General features: G+C 42.1%; 1 protein-coding gene across 3 annotated transcripts in view; it reads right to left on the reverse strand.

Annotated features, from left to right (window-relative positions):
* dlgap1b (discs, large (Drosophila) homolog-associated protein 1b) overlaps positions 1-26,178 on the reverse strand; it is a 92,749-nt gene that overhangs the window by 8,228 nt on the left and 58,343 nt on the right. For all 3 annotated transcript variants that reach the window (XM_051411026.1, XM_051411028.1, XM_051411029.1), the window contains exons 6-8: positions 25,728-25,983; positions 1,776-2,161; positions 1,613-1,692 (exon numbers count right to left, since the gene is read on the reverse strand). In XM_051411026.1, coding sequence (XP_051266986.1) covers positions 1,613-1,692; positions 1,776-2,161; positions 25,728-25,983 — 722 coding nt within the window. The remainder of the gene's footprint in view (positions 1-1,612; positions 1,693-1,775; positions 2,162-25,727; positions 25,984-26,178) is intronic.

Here is a 26,178-nt window from a genome sequence, read left to right on the forward strand (position 1 = left end):
ATGGTTTAGTCACTAGGACCATGCACAATGCTCCACTTCCCCTGTGACTACAAAGCCATCTGGTGACCACCAACCCCAGACCCTAAACTTGCAAGGCCCTAAAACTCAGAATCCATCAATTAATGCACCAGATTCTCAATTGTATATCACAGTTTATCTTGTTTTTTCTATCAAATACAAAAACTTAATTATAATATAATTTGTATAATTGAAATAAAACATCTTTGTCTAAAGAATGAATACATGAAGAAAATAAAAATCAGTGTTATGTCTCAACATTTCAGTACAGAAAGAAGTCTGTGCACAAATAAGCATGTTGTTTGTTGCGTTCATCTCTCTGAGATCTCTGAGAGCTCTCTTCCGCTCCCTCTCAGTTAATCGTAGTTCAAACAGCCAGGTGAGGTTATGACCTGTGACTGCTGCATATAAACACAGACTCTCTCACACACACACCCCCACACACAGACACAAATAAGGGAGTTTGAGCACTGGAGCGAGGCCGTAAGAGGTTGGCACTCTCACTGTCTGGGAATCTAATGTAGGGGGCAGCATGCCCAGACCTCCCAGGTACACACACACATATGCATGCACCAACACACACACAGATGCACGCCAACAGGTAAACAATCCAACATCCACCAACCAAAATATCCCCTCCCACCTACTCTAAACATTAACCAGAGAAATGCACAGTGCTGTGCTGCCTTACATCCAAGACTCAGCAGACTAGAAGGTGTCTGGATGAGTTAATATTTGGCTTGCCAACTCAGGGAACTCAGAACTTGGTCAGTCAGCTGAGACCTCCCCTTTCAGAAAGCCCCTCACATTCCCGGACACTGTGTAGGTGTGTGTTTTAAAGTGCTTGACTCAGCCCTCACTGTGACCTTTGATTAAAAGGTGGTGTCTCTTTGAATTCCCAAAGCATGCCTTGGCTACAGCACGAAAACCAGGACCATGGCTAGATTTGTCAACTTCCCTTACCAAGCAGAAGGTCACTGTTTTGACAGTGTGAACCAAAGCAGACAAAGAAACCATAAATGCCTGCGTGTCCCAACAGAGGCCTCGATAAGCCCGGTGCGCTGTGAGCTAATGAAACAGTATGCACACTAGGCTTCTTCTCCTCAAAGTGGGAACATGTTGCAGAATGAGAGGCTGTAGCTGACAGCACAGCAGTCTCTCAGTGCTCTCAGAACTAAACAAACCCAATAAAACTCCCTCCCCATTTTTCTCCCTCCCACACAAACACACACACACACATACACACACACACACACAGCCTGAAAGTAGCCTGAATCACAATGACTACAGCAACAGATGGCTGTCAACTCACCCCCTCCACCTTCCCAGCTCCCTGCACCACATCCTCTGGCCCAGCTGTCACTTGGGGCCCCTGGCTGAGGGGGCTCTGACGCCAACCTTGCCTGAACTGGGGACAGCTGCTGCAAGGAAGCCAGTGCAGGGGGGCAAAAGCTTGTGCTGCACACTACAAAACCTCTCTCTGTCTCCACAAGTCCTCTCCCTGTTCATGCTATCTCTGTCTCATCCTTTCCATCAGACTAGAGTCCAGTTTCACTTTTACAACCTCCTCTTGTCTCTTTGTCTCCCTACTCACCATCGTTCATCCTCCACCTGAATTCCTATCGACTGGAATTTAGACTGCTCCTCTTTGGGCCCTCCTTCCTCTGGGTCCACCTAAGAGGAGGGGAGAGACTGTCAAACTGCATACCAGAGTTTTATTTCAGAACTTAAACAGAAGCCAGGACTCATCCACCAACCTGGATCCCTATAGAGAGGCACTTGCGGAGCGCTTCCCTCTGTGCCTTACTGTCTGCTGAGACGTGCGCGACGGCAGAGGTGGTGGCGGTGGCAGTGATGGTGATGGTACTGTTGGTGACGTGCTGGCTGGCAGGGCCGTGCACCTGAGCATTAGCTGCCTCTATGGCTGCTGTCAGAGCTTTCATGCTGTCGATGCTCTCCGTGGAGTTGGACAGGCCAGGCTGGGAGCTGATGCCCGTCCGCGGGCCAGAGCCCCCATCCATGTAGGCATCCTGGGCGGACTCGGTGCTGCTCTGGGCCGTGATGGATATGAAGGGTTTGGACGGCGTGGTGCGTGGTGGGACAGGGGGAGGTGTCTTCTTGTAGGTTGTGATGCATGATGACACTGCAAGGGAGGAAACAGCGAAAGAGAGATGATAAATGATTACACAATGAAAGTGTACATCTCAAAAGACTTGAAATCTGGTGTGGGGTTTGAAAGATGTGGGCATTTAGGAGGCAGGGATGATTATGATAGCACATTATTGGAAATGTAGGATATAGATGCATTCTAGAGATTAACTGTCATGATATCTTTGTCTCTGCTGCTGTAATTTTAACCATTCTTTAAAAAAAAAGTGTCTATTGTGAGTTCAACTGTACAATTGTTGGAATACATCTTTAATGATATTTATTGGCATTTTATATTGATGCAATATTTATATTGAACAGCAAATAATGACAGTACACCGAAAATATAAATAAGATAACAAGTAAATAATGACTGTATATTAAACATAAAATATCCAGTAATTACAGTCCTAAGTAGAAATGTGGGAAATGAAAGTATGAAAATACAGCATGCATGCCTGTTATGCATCATATAAATTAAGATTATGAAAAAACTGGATGAAAACGTCGCAATCAAAAAAACATTAATAAAACACATTAAAAATTAAACGAATGCACTGCTTGAAAGGAAAATGACTTTGGTGACAGCTGACACTGGCAGTTTACTAGGAGTCAAAATGGACAGTAGATTAGGGCCAACTTTAACAAATCAAGGCCTCGTCTAGTAATAGGATTAGTATGTCAGCCACTTGACCCACTGATCTAGATGGTTAAGCCCTCTACGAACTTACTGTACACATCCAGGACAATTTGATGATGCCAAATATAGCCCTGCATGCCTGGTGCCTTGATGTTGTTTGCATGCATAATAACATAGAAGTTAATTGATATTTATGAAAAAGTACAGAAGTTAAATGATACTGTAGAAGACAGCTAGAGAGCTCAGTACACTCCAAAGGCTTTGCATTAAATCCAACAAAATAGATATTAAAAAGCATCCTAGTGCTCAATAACACTCTCCCACTTTCTGTCTGTCTGCGCAGACAATGGAGACTCTCACACACACTGACTCAGAAGCCTGTGTATAGAAACATGCCAACAGACAAAATAATATAGCCTGTCTAAAGCAAGACAAAAACAGCCACCACCTAACTACATTATGCCTTGGAATCTCCTTCCTGGCCCGGTGCTATCATCAAAACTAGGTCTCTTTCTCTCTGCTCTGCAGCAAAAGTAGGACAGCGGGTTTCCTGGATCCCTTTAATCCCTACAAAAGACAAACATCCTACCATGGCGAGATCACTGCTCTGCGTGCGGCAGACAACTGTTGCCAACCACACCCAGCACGAGCAGCCATGTCTAAAACTATTAGAGCCGGATGTTGTTTGCTTTGTGTTTTGCCATCTCACTGACAGCTACAGAGGCGGTTGACATGTTGGAGGTGAAGTGAGGGCTGACTTCATCCTCTTGGTTTGTCAGAGTCATCCGCCACCCGCAACCCTCCCTCTTGACTCTTCAGCAGTGATTGGATGATCCCAGACGAGATTTCAGTCAGGTTCTGACAAGCTGGAAAGTCCTAAAACGGGATGAATGCTGCCTTGAGATTAGATCACAGTTGCTAATATGAGTGTCTTTGATGGTGGTGAAACAAACCACAAGAAAGACAAAAGAAGATGGCTTACTGTATTTCCTTCTGTGGCTAAATGTCACATGTATTTCTTTGGAGAATACTGTATATGCAGGAATTACTGCCAAAGTCATATCAGGCGGAATCATCTGAGCATGCCATGATATGCAGCACTGTCTCGACTTTTCACAGATGTCTAGGGAATATGATTGACATCCAGGGCTAATCCTCAGAAAGGTCACTGAGTACAGACCCACAAGAGAAGAAAAAAAAATACACAGTGAACACACACATGCACTCACACACAGGGAGAGGCCCTGCCCCTATCAGCCACGGAGGTTCAAAGGATAGAATGTCAGCCCCTTTTAGAGCTTCTATCCCCTGAAGTCATCTAAAAGTCATGTTGGATGACTGCATGTGAGGGTGTGTGTGTGTGTGTGTGTGTGCACGCTCCTCTCAGGCCCAGAGAAGGGTTAAAGAACAGAGGGTTTTCATCCGCTCAATATAACGCTGTATGAAACAGGAGACGACGCGCCGTGTCCCACCTAGCTGTCACTGCGAGAGCCAGACACGGTGGAGAGAATGACAGGGAGTTTTGAATGCCGAGACAGGTTAAGTAAACACACTCAGGAATCAGGAGTCGGTACATGCCCACGCACACATGTATGCGCGCATTGGGCTTGCAGACGTGCACATGCAGGCACAGAGGGACACAAATGACACTGACACAACCCAGCTTTGTGTTTCAACCTCTCCACATCAAGGGAGACCACAGGCTTCCTGCCACTGATATGCTCCCTATCCACCAGGATTGAAGCTGTTGTCCACAGCGATCGAGCCCTTGTCAGTGATGTAAGCGTGTAAAGATGTGTCATCAAACATTTTGCAAAATTAATTGATTGAAGTTTGTACGTTACCTATCTTCTAATTCTTGCCTGTCTGACAATAGAGAGGGGAAAGCATCTGACCAAAACAACTGTCCTGATAAGACACCAAGTTTCCAGTTTCCACAGAAATGATAAGAAAATAGTTAGATTTTCTCGCAGCCATGAAAGCATTAGACAGCTACACTGCCCTGGACCTCCCACGCACACAAACAGTCAAGGACAGAGTGAAGTAGGAATGTGACGCAAGATTCCATCAGACCCTTAAGAAGGAATGTGGAAAACTCTCTTCACCAAACACCGATAAACACCGACAAGCACACAAAAGTTTCACTTCATAATATCAGGTTAGGGGAAAAAGAAAATACATCAATCATATTCTCTTGGGAACAACTTCCTCACTTAATTGAAGTGGAATTATGGAATTTCATCTCTCTTCCCTCACAGAGTTAGGTGCAGCCTGCTGCGAGCATTGTCATCCCAAAGAGAAGAGTTTGTGAATGACAAAACTCTAGTGGCTCTCTGCCAAATCCTTCTTTTGACAAATACTTCAAAAGTCCCATGCCGACAAGTTGGTGTGAATAGCAGTTCTTCTTGGCAGAGCACTCCCCCCACCTCTGGGCTTGATAAAAATCAAAGAAAGCCCTCTTCCCTCCCCTGAGACAAAGCAAAGTCTCCATTCATTTCACCAGCCTTCAGAACAAAAACAGACTTGCTAGCCACCTCTTTTTTTTTTGGCTCTGCTGATCACCGTGTCCCATTTGTGTGTCTGCATAGGTGTATGCTGTTTCCTTTATTTAATTGTTGTGTTCATGTTACTGGACAGATTGAAGGCAGGCAGCTGCTGTGTAATCTCCAATCTGTGTATCTGTGATAGGCCACTTCAAAGAGCAGACGGTTTGGTTTAAGAGGCTAGCTAACAGGAACGGGCTCCCCCGCGCGGGGGCCAAGGGCAAATCCACTACCCAACCAAACAAATACAAAGGCCCGGAAAGGGGGCGGTCAGTATGGGGGAACATTGACAGCTGAGCCCAGCTGCACTGTGTTTGGGATGAGGGTCTGCCAGAGGGGAGAGGGCAGAGAATAGAAGAGGAGCAAGAACAAGACTGAGGAGGAGGAGGAGGGTAAATCAGAGAGTTACTGCCTGGCTCCGTCTGCTCGCTTTCTGTCCATTTGTCCGTCTCTCCCTCTCTTTCTCTGTCATACACAAACACGCACACACACACACACACACACGTACAGAGAACCAGCTGGAGTTCTTTGTGATAGCGTCACCATGGCGACACATAGCAACATGAAGTTTGCCAGGAGGCTTGGCGTTTTACCAGCAGCCAGCAGAGGGGAGCTTCTGTTGGCCATTTGTTTACCTTGACAGGGTACACTGCAGCTGCACTGACACTCACCTAAACACCAGCCAACAGGAAAACAAAGCAGGAATAATGGGTCACAGCTAGCGTAACTTAAAAATCAAATAGACACCAGGATAACAGCATAGGGTGAGTAACTAGGTGTCACTGTGTTGCAAATTAATATCTAATGTTTCCAGCCCTGAAGCGTCGGCTTTGTACAGCTCAATACTGAACTCTACCAACCAGTTTGTCTTGGATCCCTTTCAAAAAAGCTTGTCACTGGGTCATCAGATGACAATAACCTGAAAGGTTCACACCATGTGATGTTACACTGCTGTTGTGAACAACAATGCAGCAATACAAGGCACATCCTAAATGACTCAACGTGGCCTCCAGGAGGCTACTATGAGATACTGTAAAAAGTGAAGAAGAATTACAAGAAGCCTTGAGTTTCAAAGAATATTGATGTGTTAAAATAACCTAAGATATCAGGTTTGCTGCTCACTTGTAACTGCTAATCTGCTAATACTGTAGAGACACAACAAACCCTGCACACAGGGTACACAATGGTCCTTTAAAAGTTGTCTGAGAGCTCTCTGACTCACCTGAAAGTCTTCCACAGAACCTCATGTCAGTCTATGACTCTCAGCCACCAGAGGTCAGAGGTCACCACAGAAGGTTTCTGCTCTCCAGATGCCTGAACTCTCTCAGACACAATAGCTCACTGTGTGTGCCTGTGTGTGTATGTGTAAGCATGAGGGGATGGTGGCAGTCTGTGAGTGCCTTTTAAAAGAAGTATATATTTGGAGTTCTTTTTGGGGAGGGAGTTTTCAGTGCAAATGGTACCAGTGTTGTAAACATCCTGCACTAACTGCAGCATTTAAATTGTTTTTTTTCCCTTGAGTTAAACATAAGCATGCATATCAGCACAAAACATTTGTTAAATATGCCTCCGGTGTACCCAGACCAACAGTGCTATCAACAAAGCAGTGTGCTCAGTGTGCTCCTTTTGACAGAAACCCGTGTCAACAGTGGGTAGCTGCTCTAGCAGGCTTGTTTCTCCTGAATGACTAGATAAGAGTGTGTTTATAACTGTCAGCCACTGCTAAATCTGGCAGGCAGCTGCTCCCTGTTAGGCAATATATTCACTTCACTTAACCCACTTTCCTTTGCTTCAAGTTCAAATAGGGAGCCTGGTTACCTGCATACCTCTTTTATGGCCTGACGCTCTCCTCGCCCTGTCAATCAGTGACAGGCAGGGAGAGACATGCTGAGAAACCAGTGGGCGGGGAAATAAAAATTGAGAGTTCATTTTCAAAATATTTTGCAACACTTTTTATTGATCACATTCTGTATTCAAGATCCCTACTGCTTTGGAGATCTAGCAATTTGAAGTTTACCTGTGGGGGGAAGTGACACCTCCTTTGAAATATGCAACTGATTGTTTTATATCCTTCTGAAATCTCAAAATAACTAACAATTTACTCTAACAGCAGTGTAATTGTCAACATCAACACTGTAAATAGCAGCTAGATGACATTTGTTGCACTGTCAGGTGTAATCATCCCGGATTTGGGATAAATATGTAATCCCAAAGTTCCTCCCTGTACTGTACTGAAGCATGTGAGCTAATCTCCTGCATACTTTTCTTACATGAAGGGGGTTTTCTCATTAGACCTGCCCTGTGACGGCTCCAGGCCGTTTCCATTGTTCTAAGTTGCTCCTTGGCAAGGGCTTTACCCTGACTAGTCCACAACCACATGAAGAGACACATCAGTCTTTTGTTTCTCTCCAAAAGACCTGCCTGCAGGGGGTTGAAAGAGAGAGCACAGTCACTGAACATAAAGAGGAGAAGGAGAAAAGAGGGAGAGGGATAAAGAAAGAAGAATAGAAAGAAGAGTGAGGAAAAGGAGGAGAGAAAGGGGGGACAGGACAGAGGATAGGTTTACAATGCTGTTTCCTTCAGTTCCTGTACATTCCAGCTGCTTCGTGGGGCTTAAACCTGAGCATTAGCCCTAACTCTAAAAGTTAACACGCCCACACATCTCACGCATGCTTTCACTGCACTCATTTCCCACAGCATTGCTCACCGACCGACTGAGACTTTAAGTAGACTGACTCGCCTTTTGGAGTGACACATTGCATGTGCCGGCAATGACAGCATTGGCAACTGCAACAAGTCACGGCATACCCAAAAACAGAATCATGTAGCTAGGGGGGATCAGTTAGTCATTAAATGAAACTGACTTTATGATTGAGTAGTGACTGGGTCTCTGAATATGTAACTTGTTAAACTCAAGCACACTGAGATAAAGACACAGTCTTGATGGTGGCGTTTTGTGTTGCTAAGTGGATAATACAGGCTACTCAGGCCAGTGGCTGGTAACTAAAAATACCATTCAACAACACAACAATGTTGCCACCACACTGTCTCCAAGTGCTAAACACAGCTCCCTGATAAAACATGACAGACTGTCCATAAGAACCGAAAGTGTGTGGAGTTACAGCCGAGTACAGGAAAACATAACCGCAAGCCTGGGGAGTAATGGAGTCTAGAACAAAACAGCAGACACACAACCAGACCGAAAAGACAATAGGCTGACACACACACACACACACACACACACACACACACACACACACACACACACACACACACACACACACACAAAGAATCAGCCTTAACTGAGAGGGCTGAAGCACAATGCCGATGTCATGTCATTACATGAAGGATCACTGCTTGCTGCAGCTGCTATTTACATATAAATGTAAGAGAATGTGGTCAAAAGTTCACCCCTTCCTTCCCTGCTCTGCATGCAATATGCACTACGGGACTCAACTCCAAGCAGCAAAAGAAGTCATAACTTGATTCATAAAATGACTGGGCACAAAAAGTAACTGGAAAGCTGGCTGACAGTTTTTACAAGCGTTTGAGTTTACTCTTCCAGGAATGCCGTGAAACATCAGTGTCGGGTGTTGTTTCACAGTCCTGGAGTTTTTTTTTCCTCGCATTCCTTCCCCCTTTCCCCCTGTTTGACGTTCTTTGTCCTGACCACTTGCACATGGAGGCGAAAGGAGACACTGGCGGCTTAATCCACTGCCAGAGGCATGCTAAAGCCATCTGGGCCCAAAACCAAACGTAAGGGCCTTCTGCGTCTCCTATATGAGAGGAGGAACGGGGAAGGCGGGAGGGGGGATGGAGGACGGATGGAGAGAGGGAGATGGAAAGTTAAGAGCGAGACAGAGGAAAATGAGAGAAAAAAGAGGGGAAGACAGAAAGGTAGGAGGTACAAGGGGCTTTGGGGGTTAGGGTTTGGAACAAGAACCAGGCTACACTGACGCATACTGTCTTTTGTGGTTTCCAGTCCTGACCCTCTGACCCTATACATCCTGTTGAAGGGGTGGAGGGAAAGACGAGATGGCAGCTATAGGCACTGGTTGCATCTGTGTTTGTCCAAAGTAGCTATGCAGACAGCATGCATTACGGTAAATAAGAATATCTAAGTAGATGCTACAGAACTCTATCTGTCTCTCAGGTGTGACTTTTCGCACCCATCTTCTCTCTCTTCCCATGTGTTTACATCCACTCCCTGCAGAATCTTGTGGGGGAGGAACAATGGCCTCCCCAACATTCCCACTCTCCTGCCGAGAGCACTCGTTTGTCTCCTGCATTCCTTTCCCCATTCATCTCTTTCTCTCTCTCTCCCCTCCTGGACAGAAAAAAACTCCTGCTACTCTTTACACGGGGGAGGGGTCTGAGTCTTAAAAACCTCTGAGTGGAATCAGTCCCCCTTAAACACAATCTCCTCCTCCTCCTCCCTTCCTCCCCCGTTTTACTTGGTTAGTGAAGCAGCAAAGCTCAAAGAAAGGGAGGAGAAAGAGGAGATGCATTCTTTCTCTCCCTCTTGCTGTCTCTCAGTGTGTACCGGGGGTGAGTTGTGGCTTATTTTTAATGACTGGTTCAAAAAAAATAGAAGAGGGAGTGCTGGGTCTGTTCCCCCGCCGGCCGCTTGCACACAGGCTCAGTCACTCAGACACACACACACACACACACACACTCATATTACTGTAGCCGAGTCTGGGACTTTCACAGAGAAGTCTTTAATTTGCACTGGGGCCTGGCCTCCCACACTGCACAGCCCAAACCACCCACTTTCAGCCATGCACCATTCCTCAGAGTTACTCCAACATACTCCCTCCTCTTCTGAAGAGTGAAAGCAACATGAACTCTCAACCACACAATTTTGCTGTCAAGTAAAGTCTCAAAACTTTTAATATTCTGTCAAGAGAGGAGAGCAAAAAGCATGTTTGCCTTTACATTTTTTTCTCCCTCTTGAAGAAAACCCCAAACTCGTTGGAGGAGATTTAACTCCTCCGGTGTTTTTCATTCGCCTAGGGCTTTGAGTTTGCGGGCCCTGCCTTGCCCAGCTTTAGCATGCAGGAGCCATGAGGATCATCCACAGTCAACACTGAGGAAATCCTTTCGGGGCTTTGCTTTTCCTTTGCTCCTTCTGATGCCAAAACACAGACACAGGAAGAGCAAGAAGGGAGGAGTGGGACAGCCCCTACCTGACTGAGCTGCCCCTGTCCACTTGACGAGACACGCTGAATGTGCTGTTTACGTCTCGACATTTTGGAAAGTAATCCTCAAAGTATTCCTTATTTTTTTTTTAGCAGGAAACTGGTGTATGTGTTCTAGCTGCAGAGTGTGGGACAGCAGGGGTCCACTGCTGCAGCCATTCTTTGTGTTTGCCGTAGCCCTGTCAGCTCCTCCCTGCGCCCCTCTTTCATTTTCCCCCTCTCTCCAGTCTTGTTTCAAACCAAGAGCAGGAGGAAAGGAATGAATGACATACTCTTGCTTGCGCTTCCTGTGTCAAAAGATATCCAAACGCCACTCTTCCTCCCTAAATGGCTATAATCAAAGCATTCCAGGCCATAACAAACTGGGACCAATTAAGTCGTAAGTAAACCTAAACACCTAACAGCCACTAACCAAAGCTTCAAGTCCTGCAGATTTATCCTATTGACATTTATTCTGCTTTAGAGCACGTCCAGGCAGGAAATCACTGTTGATTCAGGTCACGGAAGTACACAATAATTACACATGATTGATACTATGATACAGCAATTTCTGCACAAATATTCAGCAAGTGCCTACAGGTGTAATTCATCTGCATAGGTTACTTAGGATCACATTGTACCAGAGCATCATGTTACGCATTATCTGGGCCACATTCAACACATTCAAGTTGGACCAGATTGAACAAATGTGATTGGCAACATGCTTCAAAGCAACTGAGGCTATGGTGACATCTAGAGAAAGATTTCATATTGCAAGCCAAGAATTTTCTCTTTTCCTTACTTACATCTGGATCACAAGAACACGATTTACTTCAAATTAAATTTGACATCAGACGCACTAGAATTAAATTATTTCAAGTGGAGGTTCAGCAGGAAGATTGAAGCTTAAGCATATAATGACAAATTGAACTGCAACTGTACACGCTGGAACAACAGGTAGTAAAATCCACAGATGCACTAAATTCAATTTCTCTGCATCTGCTCATCTGATGACTAACACCCTTAAGCTGACACTGAGCCGTTTGAAAGAGATGCTGAGTGTTTTTCCCCTCATGTCAGTGAAAGAGCGACAGTGCAAGTTCCCACTGGCTTGCATTCTCAGACAGCCGTGACAGGATGAAGTAATTACTGAGTGGTTGACACACCAGCATGGTGAGGATTTATCTCCTACAGGAAGAGAGATAGCCAAATCACAGTTTACCCACATCGAGCTCCCAGTTTGGGCTTGATCCCGCAGCTGCAAATGGGGAAGCCACACATTTTGACACTGTACAGTCACATTCGCGCACACACACACACACACACACCCACATGCTCAAAAGCTCCATCGAGGTATGGCTGCCAACCACAACTGGTGTCTTTTTCTTTTCAATTCCACATGTATGCGTGTGCTAGTGTGTCACCACATGCCTCGACCAAGCCCTTGTTTCCTGTCAAACACACCTACTTCCACCATCAAAGCGTGTGGAATGACAGCATTATGCAGGTGTGAGTGTGAGAGAAAGAGCAATGGAGAGAATCGGAGAGACAGATGACACCAGAGTACTGTTTAATTTACATCCCCTCTTTGAATAATAATTCCACCTTAGAGGATGGCAGCTTTGATCCACTGACACACAGGTGTATTTCACATGCAGCGGCATATGTTGCTAAGGCAGGGCTTTATCTGCCCCTGTAATTAACGCCAGAGCAGGAAATAGAGAACGATCCCTGTGTATTTGTGTGTATGTGTGACTGAGGAACAGACATGGCAGGAGGGATAGATGGAGCTCAAAGGAGCATTCTTCCGCAACGTCCTCATCGTTTGATCTCAATTTCTCTCAGGCACATATACATCAAGCAAATCATGACTGTCAGTCATGATTCAGGGATACAGTATCTCACATACTGGTGACTCATTTCTTCTCTCTTTTTCCTCTATCTCCGTTTTTTTCTGCCTTATTTAGACACCCACACAAACACACAGAGTGTTGATAGATAAACAATGTGCCTAAAAATAATTTCTGACTGTAATTCCACAAGATAGAACTTCTGTGTTGCCCCATATACTGAGACCCACTGCTATAGAGAAACCTCAGAAGGCAAGCTGGATTTATTCTAAAAGTGGGGATAAAGCTCCCTCTAGTGGCAACAAACCCATATTGAAAAAACTAATAATGAATTATTAGTTATAAGGCAAATATTCAAGAGAAAAACAAATATTTTTACAATTAAGTCTGGTTTGATAATGTTACACCTTAAAGATGCTTGATAATGTTACACTTTTACACTCCTGGTGACCTTATTTCATGGCAAAGGCAGGTAATTTTGCCTAGTCAGGCTATTTGGTCTTGCTGATTTGTCCAATGTGCCATCTCAGTGATAGAGACAGTGAGTTTCTCTTAGTTTTCTATTGTCCCTTTTACTGAGAACCATTCAATATTTCAGTAGGGTAAAAAAAAACAAAAAAACAGATTTTTTTAAAATATGGATAGTGAGTTGACTTTTTTCATATTAAACTTTTAAGTTAGCTTACTTGGATAAAGCCTGGGAGATGAGGAAAACATCCCTTTACCAGGACAATGCTTTCAGCATGTTTTTGTTTATTCTGTTGTTTGTTGTACAAGTTATTTGAAAATGTGCACATATATATGTTGAAAATAAGAAGCAGTGCATATAATTATTATTATAATAATAATAATAATTTATGTATTTCTTTTGGTTTTGTGTATGTGTTACACAATATAAGATATATTGTAATATTGTTGATGCTTGATTTTGAATGTTGAAATGTTTTGTAATCCCACGTGGGATGAGTAAAATGCTCCGCATGACACAAAGATATTGCATCAGGAATTTTCCAGATATAAGGGGAAGTTAGAGTAAATGAGAAGTCACATTTAGAAGTGCTCAGATTTATCCATGATAGCAGCTTAGTTAGCGTCATATGTAAGTTACTAATCCCATACTGGTTTAATTTTGCACTTGCCTTTGTTTCTTACGAATAATTTGATTATATGATTGAATAATTTGTGTTACTGTTCATGCAGAGAGCATGCATTTCAAAATGTTCAACAAAAAACATGCATTACATATTCCTAGACACAATAATGTCTAAGTAAGTAGTTGGTAAGTACTGACAACCTCCTCTCTGAGGCTCCATAGTGATTCATGGCTTAGCGTATAACAGTTTTAATTAACAACAATACTTTCACCTGACCTCTTTATCTTTGTTCTTCTGTCTTTGTTCTGCTTTTTTGTGGATTACTATAACTCTGGAATTAACTATCCCCACAGCACAGAGGAATAACACAGGCTGATGAAAGAGGAAAGTTTAAAGACTGGAAGAGAGGAAAGAAAAAGTCAGGGAGTAAGAGAGACATTAAATATGCAGGGAAATTTAGTGAAATACATCAGATTGTAGAGCCCAAACTACAAATGTTTTGAATAAGTAGTTTTTTACTTTTACTTGACTACATTCTTATTTTTAATTTCAGCCAAAGAACGCATGGAAGTTCTACTTGAATTGGACATAATTTCACAGTTTAACATCTGACCCTCATCATTCTTATGCTGTTTAGTTTTCAGCACCACAGAGCCATACAGAGGATATTGTGTTTATGAGTTACCTGTCATCACATCTCTATCCAAAGTTACTGTGAATGTGGACACCTCATACTTTCACTAGATGACTCAAGCAAAAGTGTTTCTTTAACAAGATAATTGCTTCTTAAAAGACACTGTGAAAGACAGAAGGGGGCAGCTGAAGTCTTAGCACCTGTTAAAAGTGACCATTGCTGTGAAAATATGACTGGATAATTGACAGTGCATGATCGAAAGAGAAGGGAGGAGAGACTCATGGGAGTGTGCTTTGGTAATACTGTCTCACTCCAATAAAGTCTCACTGAACTGAACTGAGAGAAAGAAAGTTACAGAGAGAGAGGGGAATATTGCAAGCTATGACTGGAGCTGTTAGTCCCCTTAGAGACATCTGGATATACACAGTGCTATCAACGGCACTAAACCACTCCAAACCTCCAAACTCAAAGACTACAGCATTATCTCAGCTTAGAGTTTATAGCTCAAAGGATCATGTACGCATTGTTTCAATCAACATTTTAAAACCGGTTACAGTAAAAAGTCTTCCCAAACATACAATCTGATCTACAGTAGTACATGTATTTAACAGATTTTAGGAGAGCAATGGCAACATAACTTTATTAATACTTTGTAGTAATGTAGCTGTTTAGGCAGCTGTTTTATTTCTCCATCTGCCTCAGAAACCAGCTCTCTCTGACCGTTCAAACAGAACAAAAAAATAAACAGTCTTGACGCAGTATTCTGTTTGGGTCTACAAATAGGCAAATAAAAAGTAAAGTGTTATATACCCATGGAGACTGAAGAAAGTAACTACACCCAGTGGAAACAGTTCAGCACATAACTTTCAAGAAACTTGTCATTTTTGCTGACCGTTTTTTGTACAAATTAATATATAATGTGTTAATTAATTATGTTAAGAGGTGCTGGTGGATTGTTTAACCTTTGGACAGAACCGAGTCAGCTTTTTATGCTAAACTAACGGTCCCCAACTTCATATATAACAATCGGATATGATAGTGGTATTAATCTTCTTTAATATGTGAATACACATATTTCCCAAAAGCTGGAACTATTCTTTTAAACTTGCATCCTGGATTTTGTCATTGACATTTGTCCACATACCTGGCGATTCTGAGCAGTTTCTCAACTGGTTAATACAGATCCACATAAGAATGTCAAGCCAGAAGGGAAATAGTTCTTAAAAATATTTCTTATTTTACTGCTGTACTTAACCAAGCAATGATTTTGCTCTATAAGATGGCCTTGCCAGGTGGGAACAGTCATTCCTGAAACCTTTTACTGCACTATCAGTTTATATTGACGATACATATAAACAGCTGGCACTTCAAAATATGGTTGTGTAACTGTGCCCTTGAGAAAACATTTTTCAGGATGAATTTTGAGCCAGTACTGATGGGTTAGAACAATTTTTGAATGAAACTGAGGGAAACTAATAATCCCTCAGGGTAAAGTAGGTACAGCAAAAAGAAAGTAATGGAATTAAGCTGATAAACAAATGTATGTACAGTATAAGCACAAAAACAGAACATGAAGTAAGCCAAAAAATCGAATAAAAACAGCAAAACAAAGAAACTGATTGCACAGCGTGTAAACAATTTTATGACATTCTAAGTAGCTTAGTGATTACAGATGTTACCGGCAAATAAAGTTAAATTATTAATTAAAATATTATAAATACAAAAAATGATGTTCTACTAACAATCTTAAGCAGTGGCTTTGTTTACAGCTAGATAATAGAGCCTTCCTGGATGAATGTGCAGCTGAGCCCTCTCTAACTCATATTCAGGATGGCCTCTGTCATGCACATTCACGCTAACATAATGCCACGTGACTTTGGCCTACTTGGATCACCAGAGACATCAAGTGTAAAGTATGTGTGTGTGTCCGTGGCATGTTGTGCTCAGGAGGGTCCTTAGAGCCTCGTCCGAGAATAGAAAGTGGGAAGCTGGTAGGTGAGCGGGCAGGCGGCATAGCTGGCATCAGTGGCGAGCATGAACTGAAGTGCGTGCGTGACTCACTGGGACACAGATGGTCGGTTGGAGACATGGGGGCCACAGACTGCTCGTCTGTCACACAGTAGGCCTCGAACTGGTAAGTGGCACAAGTGATCTCTTTTCCCATAAGGCATGTGGGGCTCAGCCTTTTTCTCCCCTGCCCTCTGGATGCTCTTCTTAACAAGCTCAGAAGTCTGAAATGATGAACCTCTATGAACTCTAATTCCAGAGGGGGCCCTGAGTCTGACCTAAATAACTAGACCCTGCAGAGGCGTATTGTGATGCTGTGCCAGGCATTGCTCTGTGTGATGCAGGCCACACCTGTCGTCCTCTCATCAGAGATATGATACTAAAATAGACTGCGGGCTGGAAGGTGATCAGCATTTCCCGGCTACCATCAGTGGAGGGGAAAGCAAACAGTATGTAGGTTAATCTGTGACATGGGCTACAGTTTGGAGGGAAGACAAGTTGCAAAGGGCTTAGAGATAGCCAAAAATATTTAATAGTAGGGGCAAGAGCTTGTCAACTTTATATCACACATATTTGTGAGATAAAGTTTATTAAGTTAATCTAATTTAGAAATAAACTCTTTTTTTTGCATTCCATATGCCATCAGTTAATTCAACTTTAACGAGGCTTGTTCTAATTTTTATTCTCATTTAATATTAAATATAAACACTTCCCACGTCCATTTTCATGTGAAGCATGAATAAGCAGAAAGCATGGGATGGGCGCTGATTGTTTCAGTGTCAAGCGACTCACAACAAACACACAACTTCCGGTAGTAACTTTCAAAGTAATGGCCAGTGACGCACTTTAAATTTCAGTGGTATCATTTTAGCAGACCTGACGTCGGGTATTTAACATGCATTGTGGGTACTGTTATTGCCCGACAAGTACCTGGAATCTGCTACATTACCAAAGTATTTTAATGTGTCCCATGCTATTTTATTTTGGCGTCTAGCCGCTTCTTAGCCTGTTACACGACAAATGTGTCTTTTATTTTGAAGGCAACATCACCTAACTTCCTGCATCTGACTCTCCTGACGTAGCTCGCCATCGGTTATCATGCCTCGCTCACCAAACGGCAGAGATACACAACAGCGGCTTTTACTCACAAAGGCGGATCCAGTAGTCACACATGCCGAGCAGCGCGCTGTAGAGACACTGAAGGAGCGTCATGAAAACCTGCGAGTCTGCAACACTGAGCCGAGATAGACAGCAGGAGTCCTCTCTCCCTCTTTTCCCTTCTCCACTCTGAGGATATTGGATCTTCTGTCAGGATGTGGACGCGCCTTGATCGCACCCCCGCCCCGCACAAACACTCATTCAAGACTGGGTGGGACAGTCCCGTTCACAGTCATCCAGAAAACTTCACTGCAATGACCGCACAACTTTCCCTCCTGACTAATAAAAGCTTCTGCGTTGCTCAGTTGTGGTTTTAAACAATTATATACAGTTATTCCAATAGAGACTTAGTTTTTAAAAAAAAAAAACTTAATTGGTCTCTTTGCAAAATGCATCATTTTTAAAAATAATTTGATATTACTGTAATACTTTTCCTTAGGTTTTTTTTTAAACTTTACCTATTGTATTGCACCAGATCAACAAATAACTAAATTCAAAAACACAGACTTTTGACGATCTCCATTGTGTAATATTTGGAGGTGCAGCTTTTACCGGGACACTTAAATTGTTTTGCTATTAGAAGCAAATTCCTTAATATGTAACTAGGCCATACAGCCAGGACTACTCAGGAGTCCAGATTCTCTGAGCAGAATCATTGAAGAAGTTCTTGACTTGCCACAAAAACAGTGTAAAAAAATGACTTTCTATAATCTGTATCTCACTAAACTAATGTTAATGTTTCTAACTCTTTTCTTTACTGCCAGGTAATCTCTTTTTTGTTCTCTCTCTCTCACTTTGTTTTTTCTACCTAAAATAGTCCAATCCTAAGACATTTGAACTGGAAAAACACAAGAACTAGCCTTTAAAATCGTATGTACGTACAATGTATATGTAGTGTGTGTATAATTGTAGTGTAAACTCTTTTCTATCATTAACACCTGGATTAAACCCTGCTTCATGAATAACTTATTGTCTGATAAATAGTCAGGAGTACTGCCAATGATACAGAGTTCTGGACTCAGAAAGCCAAATCTAATTTATCTAATTTTTATTACTTGTTAAGTACTTTAGGTATCTAAAATCTAAATATAACCAAAATATAGAATTACACTATGATATACCGATACACTTTGACTTTTTGATTCTCAGTACATTAAATACAGCAGGAGTGAGTTTAAAACCCATATAAATAAAATTATTCAGCCCAACAGATGTGATTCATAAACCTAATGACTGCCCCCTTGTGGTGTGGTTGATTTGGCACTGAGCATACACTGAACAGCCGTAACATTATGACCACCCATACGCAACAAACTGTGATGCACTGTGTGTTCTGACACCTTTCTTTCAGAACCAGCATTAGCTTTTTCAGCAGTTTGAGCTACAGTAGCATGACCATGCATACCATGACCCTGTTGCCGTTTCACCGCTTTACTGACCACTGCAGACCAGAAACACCCCACAAGAGCTGCAGTTTTTGAGATGTTCTCACCCAGTCGTCTAGCCATCACAATGTGGCCCTTGTCAAATATGTATAAATACATAAAAAGCTTTTTATAACGCCAATTTCGATCTGGACCTATTCCTTTTTAAATGTGTCATAGAAAAGGACTTGAAGAACCAAGACAGATTACATGACAACATGCAATAATAACTTGACTGCACTTTATTCATACAGGCGTAGGGATTGTTTACCTTCTTGACCTTGCTCTTCACTCATCACTCTGTTAACAGACACAACAGGCAGGCAGATGGCCAAATCCACAGTAACTGACTGCAGCAGCATGGAGCGAGGAAACACAGGTCAGTGTTCTTAGGACCGACTGTTCTGTCAAAACTAATGCTGCCACAGGGGCCTTTCACCTGTAGTCCTCCTAAAAAAAAACCTTGAGAGGGGCCCTTCTCAGATCACATAAGAACACACAGGAGGCCCTAGAGCAGCATTTTCTTCGCTTTTATAACATGAGTCATCCTGACATATGAAAAACAAATTTCAGCTTTGCTCTTGGAAATCTGCGTGGGCTGGTGAAGGTGTGAGGGGAGATCTGGATGATTGCTCAGCTTGATCTTGATTCAACCAGACTTTAGTGGCCTGTATGCTTGCCACTTATATTTAGCACACTGGGAAATCCAAAGATATTTATTCTCACAAGCTCTCTCAGAACGGAACTCTTGGAAAAGTGCCAGTGATGGCAGTGATTGTTGTTAATTGGGTCAGGCTGTCTAGTAGTTTTTCATCCACCCACTCACACAGCTACTGTAGGAAGAAAGGGCAGAGGTACAGTGCTGTGTTACACTGAGCCCCTTGGGGCACTGTTGTACAGGCTTTATTTTAGCTGTGACTAGAGCTGGGAATACACAGGAGCCCCATGTGATCTGAATACAGTGAAGCTTGAATACATGGCCGTGGTTTTATTAGGTTAATGTTCCAGACTGAAGAGCACATACTGAGATTTATTAATGCAATATATTGAATTTGGGAAGATACTGTTTAGCTTAGTCTGATGTGTTTTTAATGTTTTACTATTTGATGTTGTTTTGCTGCTTTTATGTTTTTATGTAAAGTGTCTTTGAGTATTTAGAAAAGCACTTATAAATAAAATGTATTATTATTATTATTATTATTATTATTATTATTATATTATTATATTATTATTATTATTATTATAGTGCTGTCTGAAATTCATCAGGAAATATATTTAAAAATTCTGTTCCTTTTCTGATAATACTTTGTTACTAACTCCAAATGTGATGATGATGTTATTGCGGTGTAGTGGTATATTAGCTAATGGACAATTCTTCTTTAAAAGGAATAACATTTTGGGAAATACACTTGCTCCCTTTCTGGCTGAGAGTTATATGATGAGATTGATTCGACTCTTACATCTCTACAGTAAACATGAAGCTACTACCAGCAGTCAGCTAACTAAAAATAAAGACTGGAAACGGGGGGAAACATCTAGCCTGACTCTGACCAAAGGTAAAGAAATCTGTACAAAAATGACAATTTGTGTAAAAACAACAATGCTAAGCTAAGTTAGCTGGCTGCTGGCAGTAGCTTAATTCTTAATTCTCATACTTACATGAGAGTAGTATCAATCTTCTCATCCAACTTGCAGCATATTTCCCAAAATGTTGAACATTTTCTTTAAGAAGTTGGATCTCCCAATATGTACATTGGTCAGTAAAAATGTTTTTCTTGAGTTGTCTTCAACATTGTTCTGAGTGGCAAGCGTGATTAAGGGAGTTTTGTAATATAATATGTTTGAATTGAGTACAGAATATGTGTTTAATGTTCATACACAGCACTGCTGGGTCGCCTTGAGTGTTCACTTAATCTGGCAATTAAGCGTTACAGCTAAGAAATTAAGACTAAATTATCTTGAAAAAATTCTGTATTTGGACATTTTTGGGGTTTTATATTTCAGATAGTACAGTAAGAACAGATAAAAATGTGTGCCTACAGCTGCGTCAGAAAACTAAATGAAGAGGTGGTATGCCACTGAGACTAAGACCATCAGCAAAATGAGCCACAAGGATGCCTCAAACACTTACTTAAGAAATGCTTTATTGAGCGCAATGCCTCTGTTCTGGGCTGTAGGAAATTCACAGCCATTAAATTAAACATTGTCCTGTAGCCTATTACAGCAGCTAGGGGTGGAAAGCCACTCTTTTCAGCCAATCCCTCAGCACCTCTGAAAAATAGATGCTGGGAAAATGAGGCTGGATAATTGACAGCAGGTCAGTGAGCCAAGGAAACTGAAGGTGAGAGGAAGAGAAACAGAAACTGTGGCTCATTTCCCAGACTTAGGATCTGTGTGTAAACTCCTTCTAATGGAAGGTCAATTTGTCTTCTTAGTGAAACAACAGGTTGATTTACCCACACTCCAAACTGCTGTTGTGAAAAGGCAGGGGATCTCGCTGTTGTGTGAGAGGCCATGGAAGGGAAAGACAAAGCAGAGTGAAGAGGTGATGAATATGTTAACTGCAGACGATGCAGGGTGGAGGAGCCACGGCTTAGAGGCAGTAAAATCCTCACATTAACCGATTGATATGGATTTTCCCGAGCTTTAGAAAGAGGATCTACTCCAGATTTTGTTAAACCGATGCAAAGGAGCTGATGTCTAGGCCAATGTGTCTGTCCGATGCAATAGTAATAGTAATATGTGTGTGTGAGTGATTGCGCGGGTTAGCGTGTGTGTGTGTGTGTGTGTGTGTGTGTGTGTGTGTGTGCATACGTGCCAGTTTGAGTGAGCACAGAGGCAGGCAATAGCAGCCGCTGCCACTTGACGTTCAAAGAGAGGAGATCAAAGGACAGCCCCTTACTTCGGTCGCCTTCCTCAGGATTAAAAAGATCATCAATAATAATGGGCTGGAGCAGCGCAGTGGGAAACCTGGAGAGGAGCATGAGTGGAAGCTGATAGGTCTCTCACCTTTGTTTGTGTGTGTGTGCGTGATATTTTGGCGTTTTGCTGCTGGAACATGTGGGAGCAGAAACCATAAGCGCAGGCTGTTTTTCTGGAACTGCTGCCTGAACCATCCTCCTAAAACATCATGCAATATTCACTACAACAATGTCTTCACTTCTCACTTTGGGCTCCCAGACGATTTCCTGTGAAATGTATGAATGTGTGTGTGTGTGTGTGTGTGTGTCTGCATGCACGCTTCTCCTGCATGGTGGAACAACAGAAAAAAAGCTGTGACTGTTTACAGCTTTTGGCAGGAAGTTGTATCATCAGTTACGTGTATTTAATATATGTGAGAGCAAAGACAGACTTTTTTTTTCAAACCAAATGTTTAACCATTATTGTATACTGTTCAAGACTTTTATAGGGGCTAGTTTTTTCTATGGGTACTACCTGTTTGCACTTTGAGCAACAACACTGCAAAGTAAAAACTATGCAATGCTGGTGTACAATGATTATGTGTCCCTGTTATGCCACATTAAAATCATGTGGGATGGGAGGTAACATTTGCCATTGCCCATTGCCGTACAACTCAAGATGGCAGTAGCCAGTCATTTTATAAATTTGTTGGGATCGCAAAACAGACTCATATTGTAATCAACAAAAACGAAATATAAAGAGAAACTACAATTCTTAAATGTATATCAAAGGTAATATTACCTGCAAAACACTATGAATGGCTATTAAAAGTGAGGGTTATTTGAATACAATGAATAACATCAGTTGTTAACGTTGAGTTAATGGTGAGTGATGGTTATATGATTGCAGTGAAAGATAAAACACACTGTGCATGGTCAATATAGCCGTATTTACATTCAATTATTGTTTGTTTGCTTTTTCAGCCACTGAAATGCATTGTTCATCACCAACACGGATATATAAGAACTTACTGAGAAAAATCTCAGTAACACTTGTTGATGTGAACACACAATCCAAATGGCTAGACAACAACACCCAATTAATAATCGTATTTGCAGTTGGTTTTATGAAATAAAGACAGTGTTTTGTTTGGATAAATAAGGACTTATTTTGCCTTTGGAACTGTTTGTTCCTTATTCAAAATAATATTCTTTTTTTACATTGGTGCCTTGTTGTGAAACAGCCTTCGTTACAGACATTGTTCTTGTTGTAGGTATTTTGATGATGTTGTTCCTGAATTTGTTTAGTTTTATGTTGCATGTTATGTGTTTTGTCTTTTAACACATTGGAACCATGTAGGAAATAAGTGTTTTCACTTTAATATGTTATCCCTTGGATTTTTTAATGTTGGCAACCCATGAATAGATCATATGATACGCGTATTAGGCCTTTCAGATAGGCAGAAGAGCAGGACCGTATTAATTAGCTTAAATTTCTATTGCATTAATTTGTGAGAATGACATCACTTTATGTCCATGTAGTTGTGGCATGAGAAAGGTACGCTGCACATGAGCTGCCTGCATTTGTGTTTTTCCTCACATGCAAAAAAACTTTACATTACAGATGAATATAAACTAACTGGCACAAAAACAAGCTTTTCAAGGGATATTAATTAAGATTTATGGGTGTTAATTAATGGGTTTCAGGCCACTTGTGATCCATGTACTGCGTGAAGAGTGTGTAAAACTAAAAAGGAAATGGTAATTACGTTAACTCCCACATGATGTGACTGGTAGTGCACATGTTAAAAAGGAGAGACAGAGAGTGGGAAAAGGTCATCAGACTGAGATATTTTCCTATCCTCCTTCCTATCTCCACCTCTTCCTCTCCTCTTCAATCACAGCCGTTTCCCCCAGGAGGAAAAAAAGGAGAGGTAGCTAATTAATTACAGTGACTGACGACTCAGTGCTGAAGATCTAAGGAGGTGATGAATTGTGCAGTAGTACAACTATGACAGTAATCTGAAGCAATACCCTACCTTCACTACCAACCATGGTGAACCGGCTCTCCACAGTGGCTCATAATATATCACTCGAACCTACTCTCCCTGTCTCCTTTGCTTGAGCCTCAGTTGCAGCTGATTCCGAGATACAGTAAGGTCAGCATCAAACGAAGGTCAAGGGTCACAAGATGTTGACAGCCAATCACATAGAGCTATGCAAGCCCGACAGAGGATTGCCCTCAATTGGAAGCAGCAGTATAATGTTGGATAATAAGCGACCACACAGGACTAATATCTCTTCGCTGTACTTCCATACCGTTCATTCATCATGTGACAAACTCAGGTGGATGTTTATTAAAATGCCAGCAGCTGTGAGGCCACTGCTGCAGACGTATGTGCTACCTAACACACACATGCACACACGGATTCCACCGCTTAGTCCCTTTTTACATGAGAGGGGTTCAAAGGACCAGTTTGTAGGATTCAGTGGCATCTAGCAGTGAGAATACAGATTGCAACCGAAATCGCTCGCCTAAACCAAATGTGTAGGAGAAACTATGGTGGCTGCAAAACTCACGGAAAATGTGAAATACCACATCTAGAGCCAGTGTTTGGTATCTGTAGAAGAGGACCCGCTCCATTTAACAGATTTCCCCCAGGGCATCAATGAAGTATTTCTGATTCTGATCTGTAGATAACAACAGCTCATTCTAAGGTAACGAAAACACAACAATTCTTATTTTCTGTTGATTATACACGAATGTAAACATACCTATGAATATTATATTCCTTTTCTGCCATTAGATTCTCCTAAATATTACACACTTGACCTTTAAAGGTGTTAACTCTTAAATTATTACAGATCAAGAAAGTTGCATTTACAAAGTGTATGAGAGACACCAGACAGCTGGGAGTAAGAGACATAGAGACTTCCTGTATCATGTGTAGCAGAAGTGTGTGTAGCACTACAGAGCAACTGTCTGGCTTGAAATCCAAAGTTAATCCCGCCAACACTTCACCTGATAGATGGGCTTCATTATCCCTTCCTTCCTCAGGGAAAGGGGCTCCGAATGTTCCTCTCTTGATCTTTTCAGTCTCCTTTTATAGATCAATAACTAGCACCACACAATAGAACAATCAACTGAATCGAAGCCTTTAATTGTGTTGTTACCCTGAATTGTCAATAGATGGGAAATGACAGAAATTCTGGGATGCAACTTCATATTTTGACTAATTCCATTAACTGGAGCAGGAAATTATAGTTTTGGAGGAAGTCATTTGCAGCAAATATTGGTTTTTTTTATTGTTTACTCAGATTCAATTTTAAGCCCTTTGAATTGATTGAACTAGTTTTGCCAATTTGCCAATTTGCAGTAAATGTGTTTCATTATCTGACTGTAACCTTGTCGGCTAGGTTTGTGGAAATGCTGTCTTTTAATTGGCATAATTAAAAAGGAATAGAGGGGAAAGCCAGAGTGCGTCATGCGACGGTGACTCAACATGCACAATGTAAGGGAATGACGTTTGGATTTGCAGTGGGAAACATAGAAGCACCCAGTGCTGGATGCCAGCGCCACTCAGCATCAATACTGCATGCAGTAATGCTGGAAAGGCAAGTGCTCCAGACCATGAGGCACACAAGAGGGCTAAAATAAGACCCAACAGCCACTGAGCTTTACAGCTCGAATAAGCTCTTATGTGGGAAAAACAATTCTGCATTCATCATATTGAATCTGAGAAGAAAACTGGGTCAGATGGATAATAATACAGAGGGTTTGGGTCTGGAAAGTGAAACTACTCCCCGGTTAGCTATCCAAGGCAACTCTTTCCTTTATGCAAAATACTCAGTGCAAGACTGCTAAATTAAAAAAGAGAGAATTTGATTTGATGGCTCTTGATCCAATCTTCAATCTTTATACAAGGATACATCTCTTTCTTCAGTTACTGCAGTACTAATTCATTTATTCTTTCACTATTGACACTATACACATGCTGTGTAAGTTATACAGCACATCTATAATATATACTTTCTATGCACACATATAAATTTATAATGTGCTATGAATAATTTATGTTCACACATGTCATAAGCACAGGTGTCTGTGTATGTTAAGTGCATGTTCCCACCAACCTGTGCTGCTCTGGATGGTCCTGACAGTGGTGGTGGTGCGCGGGGGTGAGTTGGTCTTCCTGTTGCCCACTGTGATGCCTCTCTCCTCCTCTTCCTGCGAGCAGCCTTTCTCTATGGCACGTACGTAGCTGTGGCTCCGCATGCGGAAGCAGCCGGGCATGGGCAGGTCCAGGGCATCCACCGCCTGCGACTCCATCTCACTGAACACTGACTCACACACCGCCTCGATCTGCCCGTTCACCTCCACTTCGCTCACCTGTGGAGGAGGGTACACATGCAGACATACAGTATGTGCACGCAAACAAAAAACACACACACACACACACAGGTGTGCCCGAGCTCTGGAAAAATAAAAATGCACAGGCACACTCCAGCAGTGCAAGACAAAGGAGAATGGACAAAATAATACAGAAGCCAGGGAATCATGTCTTTGGGCTGCAAGATTAAGTGT

Source organism: Dicentrarchus labrax, unplaced genomic scaffold, assembly GCF_905237075.1.
Source record: "Dicentrarchus labrax unplaced genomic scaffold, dlabrax2021, whole genome shotgun sequence".
In the NCBI taxonomy this organism is placed as follows: Eukaryota; Metazoa; Chordata; class Actinopteri; family Moronidae; genus Dicentrarchus; species Dicentrarchus labrax.